General features: G+C 41.7%; 1 protein-coding gene across 1 annotated transcript; it reads right to left on the reverse strand.

The window, feature by feature from the left end:
* Nucleotides 1–7,315: 7,315 nt before the first annotated feature.
* Nucleotides 7,316–8,053, reverse strand: SF3B5 (splicing factor 3b subunit 5). The gene has a single exon (XM_065834680.2). It carries the CDS (start codon nucleotides 7,966–7,968, stop codon nucleotides 7,708–7,710), a length of 261 nt encoding a protein of 86 aa, XP_065690752.1. The 5' UTR covers nucleotides 7,969–8,053; the 3' UTR covers nucleotides 7,316–7,707.
* Nucleotides 8,054–17,708: the final 9,655 nt, after the last annotated feature.

Below are 17,708 nucleotides of genomic sequence, written 5' to 3' on the forward strand. Positions count from 1 at the left end.
TGGCTTACACACAAGCAGATGCTGCATGATGCTATAGATACTGAGCCTGGTATGGAGTACACAAGCACAAAAGGCAATTAGAGCTGTACACTGTTCATCCAATTAAGTCCCTCAAAAGAACCCAGCCCTTCACATCCTGGCGTGGGCACCCACAGCTGGCAAAACACGTGGCCTTCATTCCCTTGCAGCCACCATCCTCATCAATGAGGCAGTCGCCAGCTGCCTGGTGCAACAGGAGAGGCAGGTACCTGCAGGATGCAGCACATCAGCAGGTACTACGCATCACACCAGTGCCCAACCTTGCAACAGGAATGTGGGTTTCACATCGCCTGGACCCTTGCACCATGGAAAAACTGCTCATAGTTACTGCTCCCCATCTAGACTGCTTTTATAAACTCCAAAGATGCCATTTCACTGTTTACCTACAGCGAATGTGGGGGAGAATTCAGTTCTGGAAGGTCTCCAGCCTGGGTCTGTGGTTCTCATCCATGTGTACCTTAAAATGTGTATATATAGCATTAATTTGTATCTGCAGTCTTCCTCAAATTATTCCTCTGGGGAGCTGACACAAGCCAGTTGCTCACTGATGGCCAAAAGAAGAGCAATTATTCATGGGCTAATGGGCTTTGTGAAAGTGAGATCCTCAAGCATCATTAAGAGAGGGAAACCGAGGCATCAGCACCAGGAAGAAGTGTTACATAGCTGAGATGTCAAGCAGTAGCAAAATAGTGCTATTGCTGTAGGTGCTATGCCACAGCATAACCGGCTGCTTACAGGGATAAAATGGGATGGTAAGGACAGACAGGAGACTGAATAAGGAGGAGGGTGCAGTGCTCTGCACTAAGGCTACAACAAGGTCAATAGTCAACTCAACATTGACCTCTTGCTTGGAGTCCTGCTGATATTAGGGATATAGTGATAAAACGTGATATGTGAAGGAGGTCAGAAAGAGGCCTAAATTCATCAGTTCCCCAGTTTGGGGGGAAATAGTGACACTCTGGCTCTGCTCCCTGGGAATTCAGCCACAATGCTATCTCCATTACTGCAGCAGCAGCAATCCCTTTAATTCCCCTGCGCACTAAGATGGATGGGATACAACTATTTCTGATTAAACCCTCAAAGGTAACAAAATAACACTGGCAAACGAAGGTCCAAACCAAGCAGAAAACTAGAGAAAACCCAGTTATTCCTTCGATTCACCCTGCACAGCCCCGTGGCAGATCAGTGGGAGACAAGTCAGAGAGGGCCTGATTGGGGTCCTCTGAGGTGTGAATCCCTCCCCAGCAATTACAAAGATTTACAGGATCAACCATTGGCTTTCGGGTGCCTCAGGTGGGTGCCTGCAGCTTGATGGGGTGAGAGCTGGTAGGGCATTTGGGTGCAGCAGGGGTGCATGTGCCCTCGGAAATTCCCATGGCACCCCTGCCCCATCCTGCCAAGGCAAAGGCAGCCCACAGATCCACTCCACCTGGAGAACAACAAAACCAGCACATTCTGGTTGTGACCAGCAGCTACTGCTCTCCTAAGGAAAGCTCTTCACATGACCCACCAAACAACCCTAAAACCAACTAGATGAAGCTGTGACACACACAAAGGGAAGTATTCTTTCATGGGGATGCAACTGTGGATCCATTGAGCCCTCTTCTCACCTGCTCACCAGGGAGAAATGGGAGAGGCCTGTAAGCAAGCATTGCCGTGCTGTCTTGGTTGCCATCCCCTGTATCTTCAGGAATAGTCACAGGGCTCTGGTAAATTCTCTGCAAATCTTTGCTCACAGGTTTGGTGACACACTCTTATCCTTCAGCAGGATAGACTTAACCTGAATTACTGCAGTTGGTTTCCTAAATGGCTTACACCAAAGATGTGCAAGTTACAGCAAGGGAAATCAGGGTTTCAACTTGCAGAACACTGTAAGTGTGCTAATTTGTGGCAGCTGCCTGAGGGGTTTTTCTCCCTTGGTTTTGTTTTTCTTGCAGTGCCCCAGTGATGCTAGGAAAGATCCTCCAAGGAAAGAGGCAGAAGATACTTTATTTGAGACTGAAATAAGGATATGCAATGGGCACTAACTAAAGAGCAGCTGCTGTGTCCTTGCAGTTAATTTACAAGTAACTTGTTCTTGAGCATTATCTACAGTTTTAGATATATTTTTTTTTTTTTTTGCAGGAAAAGCGTATCCCCAGAGAGTGACAGCCAGGAAACGGCATTTTACTTTGCATTCACATCGTCCCTTATTTTCTTTGTGTAGACAAGCGCTGAAGTTCTCTGCTCAGCATTGCCAAGAAAAATGCTCTGTTCCTGGTTCATGATGTTAGCTTTTTGGGTAGTGTCCTTAGAGAAGTGGTGGGGTAAGATAAGCTTTCAGCAAAAAGCATATAGCTGCTACCATATGGGCATGTGAGAGAGGAAATATCTTCTTCTAAGAATTATTAAACACTGTAATCCCTCAACCCAATTGCCCCTCATCTCCTCATTTCCTAGTAAACATACTTCATGCCTAAAAGATAATGCCTTAACACAGTCTTCATACACTGCTAACTTCAGCCCACTTTCTCTCTTGCCACTTCCAGCAGTCTCACTGGTGAGGGACATGTGTTGGGAAGTGATGCTTCAATTCATTTCCAGAGTTTTGACTCTGGCTTTTCTTCATTTCATCTGCACCATGCTCCATATCTGAGAAAGAAACAGCAGCTTGGAGCAATACTTTTGGCAAGATGAGGCCCATATTCTAGAGCTCTCAGCCATAAGATGTTGGTGTGAAGTTCATGCAGCTGGAAAGAGATGTCCCTGGCCCTTATTCCATCATCTTTCCTAGGGGACCCTCTTTTCCACGGGGTTTCACACATTTCTTCTTAATAGATTGCAGGCCCTACTGGGGCTTCTCACCTGCTCACTAAGTACCTAGCAGGCTGCAAGTCTTCACCAGCAGAGATGAGAATTCAACTAAAGACCTGATCCAGAGAGATGCTGAGCACTGCCCCAAGTCCTGACTTTCCACCCAGACAGTCATCCTGTGCTGCTGCTGAGATCCCACGGGCCTAGTTGCTTTCTGTGGCTTGCCTAATGAGCATATGGATCATCTCTTTCCCTTAAAGCCCCATCATAAACAAGCAGTCAAAATACTGGGAATAAAATTCAGAAAGCAGAGCGTTGTGGGAGCTGCCTGCCAAAGCATTTGCTCACTCCAGCTTCCTGGGGTCGTCCCAGGACAGCAGCAGTGAGCTCTGCAGTGCAACAAGTTAAATTGCTTACAGATTTGTCTGCAAATAGCTGCTTCAGAACTGATGACTTGGAAGGAAAACATTTTAACAAGCAATGACAAGCACTGTATAGCTCTTTAAACAATGCTTGTATTGAAGTCCTATTGCAGTTCCCTAGCAAAGTCCCAAACGCTGGTGTGGGCATAAGCCACTTTCCCAGCCTGTGGATGGGTCTGTCACATTCTCAGGACAGTCCATGGAGGCCCTGCTCAACTGAGTCTGGCCCAGTGATACCTTGCAGAGTCCAGCCCCTCGTTTTGAAAGGTGCCCCAAAGGTGCTGTTGAGCAGCCGTAGGTGAAGCACTGAGCTTAGCCATTCTCCTTACAGCCATCTCTTAAACCAACACAAACAGTAGTCTAAGAATGCCAAAGGCACTCTCAGCCTTTTAATATAGGAAGTACTGAATCTGCATGCATGTCACTCAAGATGTCCAAGCGGGAAGTGATTTTTACTGGTAGTATCCTGTCAGCAGCAAACAGAAAAAAAACATTTGCTATTTTCCATCAGCATCATATGTTTTTTTTTTTTTCAATATTTATTTATACCAAATAAGACATAAAATGTGAAGGCCTGCAAAGTTCAGAAAAACCTGCACCAGTCTCAGCTTAGGCAAGACTAACCATCAGCCGTATCTGCAATCACATGAGCATGTCAGGAAATCACAATATTGTCCTAAGATAGCAGAAAAGAGCTTAGTTTGGTTTTCACCAGACTGTCACTTCACAGGCCTACCAGAAAGAGGAAAGGAACACTAACAAAACATGTTTCCCTCTAGTTCTCACAGGGTTTGTTTCTCCATAGATTGAATAAGAGTTTTCACATACTTTAGAATATGAAGACTGCTCTTGCAAAAGTAAGAGGAGTGGGTGCTACATATAGTTACATCCTTGATCTTTTATATCTTGTTTGATGGAGATCAGAGTAACAGCTAAGACGCCTGAATATTTTAGATGCAATTTTGTCTTGGCAGCGATATAGCTGAAGGACAGTTGAAGGACAGCTGTGTCCGTCAACACAGTCCATGAAAGCCTGTGGTTTTTTTTACAGTTAAAAAGCCATACTGTCACATGTCCTGCCCTGGAAAGACATTGAGAGCACCCCTATAACCTTAGCAACTGCTCTGATCCTTTCTAGAGCAAAACAAAGTACTCTTTATTTTGCTCAATTTGAAAGGTACCAACCACAACACTTTGACAGATCAGTTTTTTCCCCACTCACATTAGAATCATAGAATAGTTTGGGTTGGAAGGGACCTTCAAAGCTTCCCTACTCCAACCTCCCTGCACTGAGCAGGGACTTCTTTGACTAGATCAATTTTCGCAGTTGAATAGCAGCATCATTTGCTGCCCTCTGGTGTAGCAAAACAACAACAAAAAAGTCACAATGAAAAGTAACTGGAATATAGAAATTGAGTAAACTGCTAAGATTTCTTAATTTATAAAATTATTATTAATCCTTACACTTGTGCTACATGGTGTAAAAGACAGCCATGTTACCAATAGAATGCTAAGAAACATAATTAAAAAATGAAGGTGGTAGTGCACTCCTACAGTAAGACTTTCTGGATTCAATATATCCAATTTATAAATTAAATAAACCAGCTTAGCATGAAGCTTTGCATGCTTTTTCTGTAAGAGTCACAAGCTTGGTTCTTCTTCTCTTGAATCATCTGTAATTAAGGCACCAGAAGCAAACCTTTCTCCTTTCACCTGCCATCCTCATACTTCTTACTGTAATCATAAATCTCAGACAGCATCATTTCAGTATTCTATTTTTAGCTAAACAGTCATTAAATACTATATATAATATCTATTATGTTTTTTAATTTAAACGCATATATGTTCTATTCTACAGAGTTTACAAAGATATGCTAAGTAGCAGAACAAAAGCAGGTGAAACTCTTTCTTGCCAGATACAATGCATGTCATGTTGGAAATAGTTTATATTTCTCACACATCACACTTTGTGAAATTAAGCTACAGAAACTCAGGAAAATGACCCAGAGATTACAGTGGGAAGTCCAGTTAAAGCCATACTGCTTGCATGCAAAAAGAACATAATGCAAATATCAAGCCAATTTATAAACAAATTGTACCCTTCATCTTTCAATCAGGACATAGGTAAAAACCAGATGCACCCCAGTGGGATGAGTAATTAGCTCTATTCTTAGGATGCTTTATCCTTTCCAATAATAAAATGTAAAAGAACTCACTGCCTTCATTGCTTTTACAACTGCTTTTGGACTTAGGAAAAATACCATAGTCCAGAAACACAATCTTCTGTGTCTCCCTGTTCTCTTCAGGTTCATCTTGAATTCTTACAGTTTCTAACTTCCCTTTGGCTTTCTCTCTTTCTCAAGAAAGTGTTTGAAATGTTTCACCTTCATTACTTACTACAGACACTCTAAAAACCTTCCCCAACCACACTAAAGCAAACACAGGGGCTTAACTGGGATTGGAGCAAGTAATCCCACTAGAACCAACAAGTTCACCCACCACGTAACTCTTCACTTGTCCCTCGAGCCTGTTTGGCCTTCATAAGGAAAGAGATGGCCTGTGAGGCAGCATTAATCTTCACTTAAATGCCACATATTTGTTGTTCACTCTTTATAACCTACATAATATTGAGTATATCCATGAATACAGCTAGTTGTTAGCAGTTTATACTCAAATCTTTCTTGTAATGTGTTTTAACAGGAGTGGACTAAGTTGTATATTTTCTGTCTGTTGCATGCCTACTAGTAATCGCCTGAACTAAATTTAAAGAAAACCTTTCAGACGTGTTTTTCAGTATGTGGGTAACAGGTGCTCTTCAAATTACCTGCAGCAGCTTCCATGAAAAGTGAAAATGAGGAGTTTCCTAGAAAGCTCTCTCATTTACTGGAAATTGTAGTTCCCCATAAAACATGCAGGTAAAATTTACTCAGGACCATTTCACTCATGCCCTCATCTTAACATGTGCGACAAAATTGGAAGAAGGCGATCTTTGAATTCTTCAAATGTTATGTACTGAGTTGAATGTGAGCCCAAGACATTGTACGCTTTTTATTACAGTATTATGAATAGTTTGGTTTTATTCATAAGACTAAATTAACAGTGTGAAAAGTTTATCACCCAAAAGTTTAAAGATCTTGATTTAAAAAAAAAAAAAAAATTTGTGAGCTTGTATATAGTCCTAATAGGAACCAAAAATGCTGAACTTCCCTTCCCACTAGGGGAAAAAAAAAAAAAAAAAAAATCAATCACAAAACCCCAAACCACAAAAAAAATAAATCAGTTACATCAGTTAGAATGCTCCACGTCACAAATGAGCGCACTTAATTTCTCCAAGCAACATAGGCTTTCTCATCTTTTAGAACTCAAGATTTTACTGTGACAAGTTAACAGAAAGCCTATTTTAAGTAGCAAATAAAAAATCAATTCCCAGTCTGTTCTAAGGTTACATCACCTCAAGGCATTTTATTTCAAAGATTTCAGAGTAGCAATGAGTAACCCTTACGTTCCTCTTTTGAAGGAAAGGGAAATTTGGAGAAGTCATCTGGCAAAGGTTTAGCTTTTCCCAAGCTTCTGCATCACCTATTCCACATGAACAGTGTCAAACCCCACATTAATACACTTGTTTAGTGTCATGTAGAAAAAAAAAAAAAATCACTAGATGACTAGAAAAAGTAAAAAAAAAAAAATAGTTAAGTTGGAAGAGAATCAAGGTTTGGGAAACTCTAAGTACAGGTGGAAAATGAAGTAAGAAAACAGCATTTAAAAAAAAGCCATTTTTCAGTTTTAAAGCACTAGAGCAACTGACTTATGCTGTCCCACTAACCACCCCACACAATAAGTGCGAACAACAAATCAAACCCCCTGAGTGTCAAGAAGCTTCCCATGTCTCCTCAAAACACAGTGTTGCTATGCAAGCATCAATAAGCCTGGCTGTGAAAATGCTATCTGTAAAGTATCTGAGAACTTCCACCTCAGATGGTTGTACTAAAACGCTTATTACTGAGTAATCAGCACTCCTCTTGGAACAAAGAACTCTTATTAGCAGATTACCAAACAAAACATTAAAAATGCCCAGTGAATTTTATTATTTTCCATTAAAAAAAAACCCACGAACGATTGTACGGTTAAAGGAGACGAGGCTGTCCAGAAACAGGCATTTTACACGGCTTCTGCCCGTCAGAGTCTTCCGAGGGAATGTCCAGAGAAGCAGAGGGTGCACAAGGACGTGGGCTGCAGACGCCATCGCTCCCCGTGCTCGTTGGGGCGTCTCCCTGGGCCTTCCCGCGGGTGTCACGCCGCTCTCAGCGGCGCCAGGCTCGGCCTTGTCCGGCAGCCCGGCCGGGCCGCCACGGCACCTCGCACGGAGGGGCGGCCCCCGCGCCGCCGCCGCTCGTTCCGGCCAACCTGCCCCTACGGCACAGGCGCCCCGGGGCCGGGGCCCGGGCGGGGCGGGCTAAGACTCGTCGGGCTTGTCGGCGGGCGGCCCGCAGGGCTGCAGCATCTTCTCCATGAGGTTGAAGCGGACGCGGGCCTTGCTCTCGTTCTCGGCGATGGCGAAATAGTTGAGCAGGTCGAAGTGGCCCATGTAGGAGCAGTACGAGTCTCGGTGCTGGTTCACCAGCCACTCCCACTTGGTGGTGTCGGCGTGGCCCGTCCCGATGTACTTGGACTGCAGGTGCTCCAGCTGGCTGTGGATGGTGTACCGGTCCGTCATGGCGGCGGCGCGTGAGTCCTAACCAGGCGATACAGCCAAATGGCGAGCGGAACTGACGTAACACAAACCCCAGCTCCAGGCACCTTTTCCGCCTCTCGGGTGGGGACGCAGCAGCGATTACAAACTAGAAGCGATGGTGCTTTCCTGCCGCGCTGCACAACGGGAGTTGTAGTCATCGCCCCGCCCGCGAGGGGCCGGGCCCGGCCGGGCGCTCTGGGCGCCGGCGGTCACCGCCCCGGCGCGGCGGCGTCGGCCTTTGGCGGCGGGACCTGGGCGCGGAGGAGGCTTGTGTGGGCTGCAGTCCCTGGCATGATTAACTATTAATGTGATCTGTAATGAAATAATTTACTACTGGCTTAATTGTGAGCTTGTATGTAGTCCCAGTAAGATCAGAAAACACTGAACTCCACTGAAAAAAAAAATAAAAAAGGCACACACACACAAAAAACCCCACAAACAAAAAGACGCCAAACCAACCAACCACCACCACCAACAACAAAAACCAACCAAAACCAACAAAAAATCCCAAACAAAGAAAACAAATGAAAACAACAAAAAACAAACAAACAAACAAACAAACAAACCCCAAACCACCAAAAACCTCAGGTACAATGCTCCATGTCACAAATGAGAGCACTAGAGCACTTTCTTTCTCCAAACAACATAGCTCTACTTTTACTCAGACCTCCTCATCTATTGGAGCCGAAAATTTATTTTTACTGTGACAAGTTAATGGAAAGCCTATTTTAAGTAGAAAATCAACATCAGTTCAGCTCCCAGTCTGATCTAAGATTACATCACCTCAAGGCATTTTATTTCAAAGTACCAGTGAGTAACCCTTATGTTCCTCTTGTGAAGGAAAATCCGGAGAAGTCATCTAGCAAGAGTTTAGCTTTTCCCAAGCTTCCGCGTCACCTATTCCACATGAACAGTGCCAAACCCCACATTAATACACTTGTTTAGTGTCATGTAGAAAAAAAAAAATATTAATCACTAGGTGACTAGAAAGCATAAGTAAAAAAAGAAAAAAATAGCTAAGGTGGATCAGAGATAATCAACGTTTGGGAAACTCAAAGAACAGGCGGAAGATAAGGCAATAAAACAATATTTAAAGAAAAGCCATTTTTGAGTTTTAAAGTGCTAACAACAAATCAAACCCTTTGAGTGTCAAAAAGCCTCCCCTCTCTCCTCAAAACACGGTGTCACCTTTGGCGGCTGAGGTCTGGGCGCAGAGGACACCTGCCAGGGCTGCAGCCCCTGGCATGGCAAATATTAATGTGATCTGTAATAAAATAATTCACTGCTGGCTTAATTGCTTTGATTGACTAATCCAATAATAAGCCAAGTGACAGTTACAACTCCAGGCTGGCATTTGTAATGCATCATGATTTTAAAGCATGTATTCGAGGATTAGCAGTTAGTTCAGAATCTTGTATTCTCCAGACAGGTACAAGGCTGAGCCTCACGTTAAGCCTGACACTTAACTGAGCCTCAAGTTAATCTGTAAAGCAAAGATACCTCTTTGATATTGTAGCTACTGCTTAACTCACCTTAGAACCAAAAGGCCATGCACTATCAAACCTGGCTACAAAATACCCAGATAATGGGTCATGGGGAACAACAGCAGACAGTCTCTGTTTGCTGGTAGAAGAGAGGAAAGCAGAAACCCCAGGCTCCTGCTTCAGGGCACAGCTCATCCCAGCTCCCCACACTGCCTCTGTATAAACTGCATCTATCTCAGTTTTGCTTCCTGAACAAGTGATGCAGGAAATCTGGCTCTGAAGAAAGTAAAAGCTGCCAGGAAATTAGCTAGGAGGTGCCAAGAGCACCCAAACCACTCCTTTTCCTTGGCCCTCTGCTTGGTTGGAGGCAACACAGCACTTTCTGGGGTAGCTCTTGTACAAGACTTCTGTATAAAGGCTATAAAGAAGTCTTGTACAGCATTTGTGGGTCCTCCCAAAATAAGTAGTTGGGCAAGGTTAGTTCTGTTACACGCAGCTGAGGAAAAGTGCTGTAGGTCCCATCCCTCTTCTTTTGGAAGATGCAGAGCTCTTAGTTTCATTTCTTCAGTCAGGCTTTGCAGCCAAGAAGGGTCAAAAGATTTAAGCCAAAGTTAAGTATTACCGTTGAAAAAGATTTTTTGGCAGTGCAGGTAGTATTTTATATGAATGCTAAACTCACAAACAGATAGAAAACTCACAGAAACTACAGATTGTATTGCACATCTTCTTTGGTCAAAGTGGAGCTGGCAATACATTTTATCACCCACCAAATAAGTAGTCTTTCTTCTCCAGCTCTCTTCAAGAGCTTACATAATGTTAAATACAAAATGCATGAAATGATTAATGGTTTCATATGACAGTAGTGTTTCTAATTACTTGGTTTAAAATAGGAAAGTCACATTGTCAGAAATTTTCCAATAGGATACTTTAAGCAATTGCTTCCTGCCCTTGTAAATGCCCTGTAGTCAAAAGAAATCCACAAAAATGTTCTGTGAAAATCCAGGTGATTCTAAGCCCCTTGTTTAAAAGTGAACATCTTATAAAACCAAAGCCACAGTAAGCAACATCAAAATAACATCCTGACGTATCCTTACCCTTTAGTGCAAAGAAATAAATAAGGACTTTTTAATTTTTATGAGGATCTGGGTTATTTTGCTATCAAGGCTTACTTAGCAGGAGACGGTTTACACAGCTGGATACAGCAATTGTATTCTGTGGTTGCTTCCAGAAAGACCAAGAGAGGAAAAATAAACAAACAAACACAACTCCTCAGGCGTCTCTCTACATACTGGTATATAGAAAAGCAAACAAAGATATATTCTGAACATGGGAAAGCTTTAATTACTTTTTTTAAATGGTATCTTTATAAAGAGTGGGACTATGTGAGGGATGTTAACTTGTGATAGATGTTCAGTGCCAGTGCACTGAACTGAGCTGATCTCAGACTTGTTTTCAAATTACTGTCTTGAAAACTCTAAGGCAGGCAATATATTGATTAAAATAATCCATCAGTCTTCAGAATATAAAAGATACCCAAAAGGTTATCCATCTCTTGTAACTGTTGCAGGAGTTTCTGGGAGTAATAGCTGTATTAAGCCAAATAGGTGTTAGGGTTTTAGTTCAAAAAATTACCCTGAACAGGAAATGTATACCTGAAATTTTCAGCAAACTGGAGAGTGAGTCAGATTAAAACACTGCATTCAGGCATCCAGAACTCTGAGAAAATATGTTCAAAAACTCTGCTCTATATTGACTTTGATCAAAAACACCTCTGAGACTACAAGACAAACTTAGTAATACTAGGAAGAAAAAACAGGTAGTAAAATTACAAATGAACAAGCAAGTAACAAATATTTACAAGTAATTACTGAACTTCAAGTTTCACCTGAAAAGTTTTGGCTTCTAACTTTCAATAATTACACTAAATTATACTCACTCAATCTTCATTTCTTTTTCCACACAAACATAAAATCTTATGAGTTTATGCAAAATTGATGCCTGCACTTTGGGTACTTTTCTTTTGAAATTTAGGAATACTAAGTGACTGGCAGGAGGGAGACGATGTATGTAAATATGCATCTGTGCACCGATGTAGATATACAGAGACAGAATTATCACTCGGTGACAATAGGTCTGTTCAATTAGGATTCTTGAATAGTTTAGCATTCTAGAATATTTGAAGGTTTTTGTATTGAATACCATTAAATATAATTATGAAACTATTTTATATTTGTCTTAGTCTCTGAAGTCATGTTGATAAATAACCAGTGTCTGAAACAACCGGTGCTCACTTGTGCAAATCACATAAATGTGTTGATTTAAGTGCTGATATTTGGAGGGTAAAGCCACATCAGTTCGAGTTTCAAATGGTGGAGTCCCCGGGAGCTTGTAATGAACCGCAGTGGCCACTGGATGTCAGGCTTGGACCTGCGTAAACTCTTCCAGAAAAGGCGAGTAGTTGATTGCTCTTTCAAAATGAAGAGGGTAGAGGAGGCAGCTGGACCAAGAAAGAAAGAGTGACAGTGGCTGTCCTCTGCAAGGTACAACCGAATTTTTTAACTTCCTACTGACGCTTTGTGTAGAAAAGTGAAGACATAAATACCACACAAACAAGGGGATGCAATGATTTTAATAGATGAATCCAACACACTCACAGAAATAATAAAACAGAGAGGTGTGCCATATTTTTTTTTCAGAAATTCCCCTATTCTTTCACTGTATTGATTTATCCTGAAAATTTAATTTTAGAGCAAAGAAAAAAAGAGGATTGCGATTGCATTATCCTGGAAATGATGGTGCTAGAAATTAAATAATGATAAGAAATTAATGTCTTCACGTTGGAAATCACCTTTTATTGTTAAAAGTATGCATTTCCTTTAGAAATATCTTACTTCTACTGCAACAGGGATCTTAACTTGTTACTTGCAAAAGTCACATTACCACTGAGCAATTTTAGGCTGCAAAAATGACCTTTCTTTAACTGCATGGGGGTTTTTTTGCCTCAGATTTCCTGTGTCATTGCACACACTGCAAAAGCTTCTTTATAATATATGCAGTTTCTTGAATGCTGTTATAGCCTACCAACATTAACAGCCTCAGACAGCCCTTACTTGGCCTTGTAACAGGTGAAAGAACTTTTTACTGCTTATCTCAGAGGTCCTGTGAAAAATGTTTTCATAAGCAAGGATCTTTCTCCACCTTTCTCCATTTGCATAAGATCCTCTAATTTCTTTTCCCTGCAGTCAGAATTGTGATTTTTCTCCAGTGTAAGAATATGCCTTCACACTGTGGCCCCCTGCAGCCTTTGGGGCTGCTTCTGAGATGGAGAAAACACAGCCCCTGCAACCACAGTTCAGTTTTCTTCTCTAGACCAACTGCTAGAGACTATGTTCTCCTATTGCTTTGATTTTATACTGTATAAATACCCAAATAATTGCTCCAGATGCAGCCTTACCAGGGCAGAATAGAGGGGGAGGATAAACCTCCCTTGACCTGTTGTTCGCACTCTTCTTAATGCACCCCAGGATACTGTTGGCCTTCTTGGCCACAAGGGCACATTGTTGACTCATGGTCAACCTGTTGTCAACCAGAACTCCCAAGTCCTTCTCTGCAGTGCTGCTTCCCAGCAGGTCTGCCCCTAACCTGTACTAGCAACTGGTGATAACCCCAGGTGCAGGATCCCACACTTGCCCTTGTTGAACTTCATTAAGTTCTTCTCTGCCCAGTTCTCCAGCCTGTGCATGTCTCGCTGAATGGCAGCACAGCCCTCCGGTGTGTCAGCCCTTCCTCCCAGTTTGGTACCATCAGAAACTTGCTGAGGGTGCACTCATTCTCTTCATCCAGGTCACTGATGAACAAGTTGAACAGGACTGAACTTAACACTGATCCCTGGGGAACCCCACTAACCACAGGCCTTCAACCAGACTTTGCAACATTGATCACAACCCTCTGAGCTCTGCCATCCAGCCAGCTCATGATCCATCTCACGGTGCATTCATCCAGACCGCACTTCCTGAGCTTGCCTATGAGGATGTTGTGAGAGACGATGTCAAAAGCCTTGCTGAAGTCAAAGTACGCAACATCCACTGTTGGATGGAAAATCAGAAACTCTTTGTAATGTCAGTTTCGACATTTTTAGGATATTTTTGTTTTGGTTTTGTTGTATCACATGCTGCCAGAGTTATGCACAAAGCTTCATTTCAACTCCATAAAGCATTTCTAAAATAATATATTGTAGAGCACACTATTGTTGCATGATGGCAGAGAGAAAACCTAAAGGTCCAGATCAGGTTAATTGCCCCTGTGTTAGACCCTTCTCTATCAAACTGAGTAGATCTGTGACCTGTAGTAATGGTCATTGCCCAGGAACAGCTTATGGAGCACAGAGGTTTGGTCTAATAGTTTAACACTCCCATCACTTGCTTGTGAATATTACCAAGACACACTGGTCCTTCTTCTGTATACGTTTGAATAAGAGCTATGTGCCTTAGGTGTGCACCACTATTTAATTCGCTCGGTTTAGATGCCATTGAGAATTTTCTAGCATAGTGTAGGAGCACCCTAAAGGTAGAGCCACAGTAGAGGTCAGTAGCACAGCACTTACAGATGAGACTGAAAGAGTGTGCTGGTCTGAGCAATGTGGTGCAGAGGGAGAAGATGGAGCACCTCTACCAAGAGCATAGCAGAGGTCTGGAACAGGCAGCTCTCATTCACTGTTTAGAAATAAGTTGTCTATTCCAAAGCCATCGCTTTGAAAATAAAAGCCTATTCACTAATGTCATTAGTTACTGCTTCAAGCTAGAAGTAGAGCTAATAATAGTCTGCCAGGTGAAATGAAATTGCTTGTGTCTGTGGAGGGGTTTTGTTAGATGGAGATTTGTTGTTGAATTAGTCAGGCCCAAAGGAATCTCAAGGCCACTTCGAGAAGCTAAGAACAGAATCTACTATGAGAAAGAGGGGCGTTTCTTCATTAACAGGGCCTCAGCATCGCGTGAGTCGTCGGACCTATCATCGGTGGGGCTCCAGCATGTGGACTGCCTGTGATACTCATTTAGCAAATCCATGCTTGGAGCATGGACGCGTGATTAGAGAATAGTTGCGTATATAAGGAGGCTTGTTTCTGTAATAAATGGCTTTGCGTGATTCACATTGAATCGGAATGCTGAGTCCTTTATCGCTCCAACATGTGTCCCTATACATTTTCGTAATGGGAAAGGTTTTTTCTTGTCACGCATTTTGAAATAAAAGGAAGTAATAACAATAAATGCAACAAAACTAGGAAATACTACAGGACTATCCAAGATGCAGCTGTGTTCTGCCCACACTTTCTTTGAGTGTCTTTCCTTTATTCACCTCATATAAACTTGCAGCTAATCCAGCTATTATTTGTGTTCAATAAGGCAAATGGAAGTAGCCTTGATGAAAGATACATCTTTAAATAGGCCCTACAGAAGATATCAGAAGTGTAAACAAGCTTAAATTAGAAATTGATTTGACCATTGAGTAGCTCTGTATATCATCGTATCAGTGTCTTCTCTCTTTATGCAGGGGAGAGTAAGGACAGAGGAGGTGACTTTTCTCTTTTTAAGTCTGACTGTTGAAGCTGCTTAATGCAGCTGTTTCTTTTTTTTATCTGCCATGTAACTATCATATTTTAAAACTACTGATTTCTTCAGAACAGTACTTAAAAACGTTCTGTACAAGGGAGCCTATCTGTAACCAGCCTTTCCCCCCCTCCAGCTCACTCCTACACACATGTGCACAAGTATTCATCATTTCAGTGCCTGTTCTGCAGTACACACAGTGGACATTTGTGTCATCATCCTTATCTTGACAAAAATCTACCATCTGTATGCTGCACAAGGGCAAAACTCATCTGTTAACACACAGCATGCCAGTTCATAAAAGTAAAAAATAATATCAGGAGAAGCATAGAGCCATTGGTATCAGGGAATCATCAATCGGTCTATTTGATGGGTGTTGTAGTAATTCATGTTATGAAATTTCAGACTATGGATTGCTTGTAGGGCAGATAGCAAAAGAGAGAGGGGGCAGCAATGGATATTTAGGAAATCAGCATAATTACAGAAGGAAGAATATAACTGTTCCTTCTGTGCATTTCTAGGAAAGGGCAAATGAGTAACTACCAGTTAACCACTTGTTTCTCAACTTGGGTTGGGAACTTCCTCATCTGAAATAAGAAACGTATATAAGCCTCTTGCATTTACTGTAGAAGTACAGCTTTCACAAATAAGGCTGTGCAATGTATCTCACTTTCAGCTTTATCAAAATATTGTTGTTTATTACATTTAAGGCAGATAGAACATAATTTTTTTACACCACCAAGCACCATAGAGAAATTTATATGTTCAAAGCACAGCTCTTGATAACTCAAGATAAATGTCTTCTCGCTTGCTGGTTTCATTCTTGGGAATGTCTTGTCACAAGCTGAAGATTGTTTTCTTCATCAGATCCTCAAAATAAAAAGTAAACCCAGATTGCTGAGACTTGGCAAAGAAGAAGCCACCAGAAGCAAGGTATTTATACTCAGGATTGGGCAACGTTAGTGATGTATGGTAATAGCCATCCCGTCTATGCGTTTTCGCATGTGATTTGAGAGCTTGAAAGAGAATTGTTGATTTTGGAAAGCAAACATATGCAAGGAGTACAGCTGAGAGATGTTATCTGTTTTACATTGTAATATTTTCCCCACCTCCACAGCTCTATGCAGACTGAGAAAACTTGAACTGGACAAAATCCAAAAAAATACTGGACAAAGTATTGTCAAATCACCACTCAGAAATCACCTGAACTTGGAAATTTTTAAGTAAGCTTTTAAATAGGTGATTTTTTTTCCTGTTGTTTTAAAGTAACATATATTGTTTGCTTTCTTTTGGTTTTGCATTTTAAGATTCTGTATTTCACTTAGTTTGTACTTTATTTTCTCCATAATGGTCTGAAAGTAATAATTGGTATGATGTTTGAAGGCATTTGCTTCTAGAAAATTAAAGCCAAAATGTTCACATGCTCAAATCATTGCAGGAACAGAGGCCTTAAAAAAAAAACAGTCATTGTGAAAACTGTTGGCACTGGAACTGTGATCTGGAGCCCCAACAGGATGTGAACCGATGGTGGAGAAGACGGCTGATGCATCTCTCAGAATAGCTGCTGTGCAGAATAGACAATTCAGTATTTGCATACAGCTGTGCATTGAAAACCATTTGTGACGTTTTGGAAAAGCCTCCAGTATGAAACAAAAACATTTGCAAACCATAACTCTCTGTTCTCTTTTCCCTTTCCTTTTCAGCCTTATGTAACTTAATCATGAGGTCCTCTTGGCTAAGATGTTCTCCTACAGTGTTTGTACTGTGATTCACCCAGTTGGGCCTGATTTATGGCCTCACAGTGGGATTTTTATAATAGCAACTAATGTGGCTATTGGGGAAATTCACCTCTGGGCATGGGTGTAAAGATACCTGGTTTTGAACAGGCGTAATGGGATATATTTCTTACAGGCAGAGAGAGGAAAGTAAAATCTACCCAGCAGGTTCTTGACTTTCAGGTCCAAATGCAGCCTAGAGGTTCTGTCAGTAGGTGTTAAGAGTCAGTTAGCTATTTCAAGTGCTAAGACCACTGGTAACAGTTGTTCATACTTGGCACATCCAAAGGATCAAGCCTGAAGGGTAAGGAAAGATTATTGTTGGTTCCACATGTGCTAGGGAAAAAAAAAAAAAATCAGCATTTCAGGAACAGGCTAGGGCAGAGATTCTCATGCCAACATGTGCATGAGACTGACTGTAACTGGCATGACACCATCACCCTTGTCACACTTTAAAATGTAGGAAATTACTTGCAGGCCTTGAAAGAAAAGTCAAAGACAATTAAAGAAACTCATTCTCAACTATAATTGCAATTACAACAAGTTGATGGCTGATTTTTATAAACAAGGGTTGAACACACAGCAGTAGCAAGAGAAAAAGCTATCAGAAAAAAAATCCAATCTCTTTTAGTTAAAGGATCATGAACACTGATCAGTGTAATCCCATGACAGCTTTTCTCTCTCCCATTTAATTAGTTTCTTGTGTGAAGATGAGCTGAAGATTATTCTCCTTTAAAATGTATTTACTCTATCTCACATAGGTAACTGCACACAGAATAAAGGCTCTGCAATCTTTTCCATACCCTGGCTGCCTGCTGAACTTATCACTGTAAAAAGTGCTGCACTGACTGACTCAACTG

The sequence above is a fragment of the Patagioenas fasciata genome, chromosome 3 (genome assembly GCF_037038585.1).
Source record: "Patagioenas fasciata isolate bPatFas1 chromosome 3, bPatFas1.hap1, whole genome shotgun sequence".
Classification (NCBI taxonomy): Eukaryota; Metazoa; Chordata; class Aves; order Columbiformes; family Columbidae; genus Patagioenas; species Patagioenas fasciata.

What these genes read in the sequence shown, in the direction of transcription:
- SF3B5 (XM_065834680.2), bottom strand. Translation starts at nt 7,968, where the DNA reads ATGACGGACCGGTACACCATCCACAGCCAGCTGGAGCACCTGCAGTCC.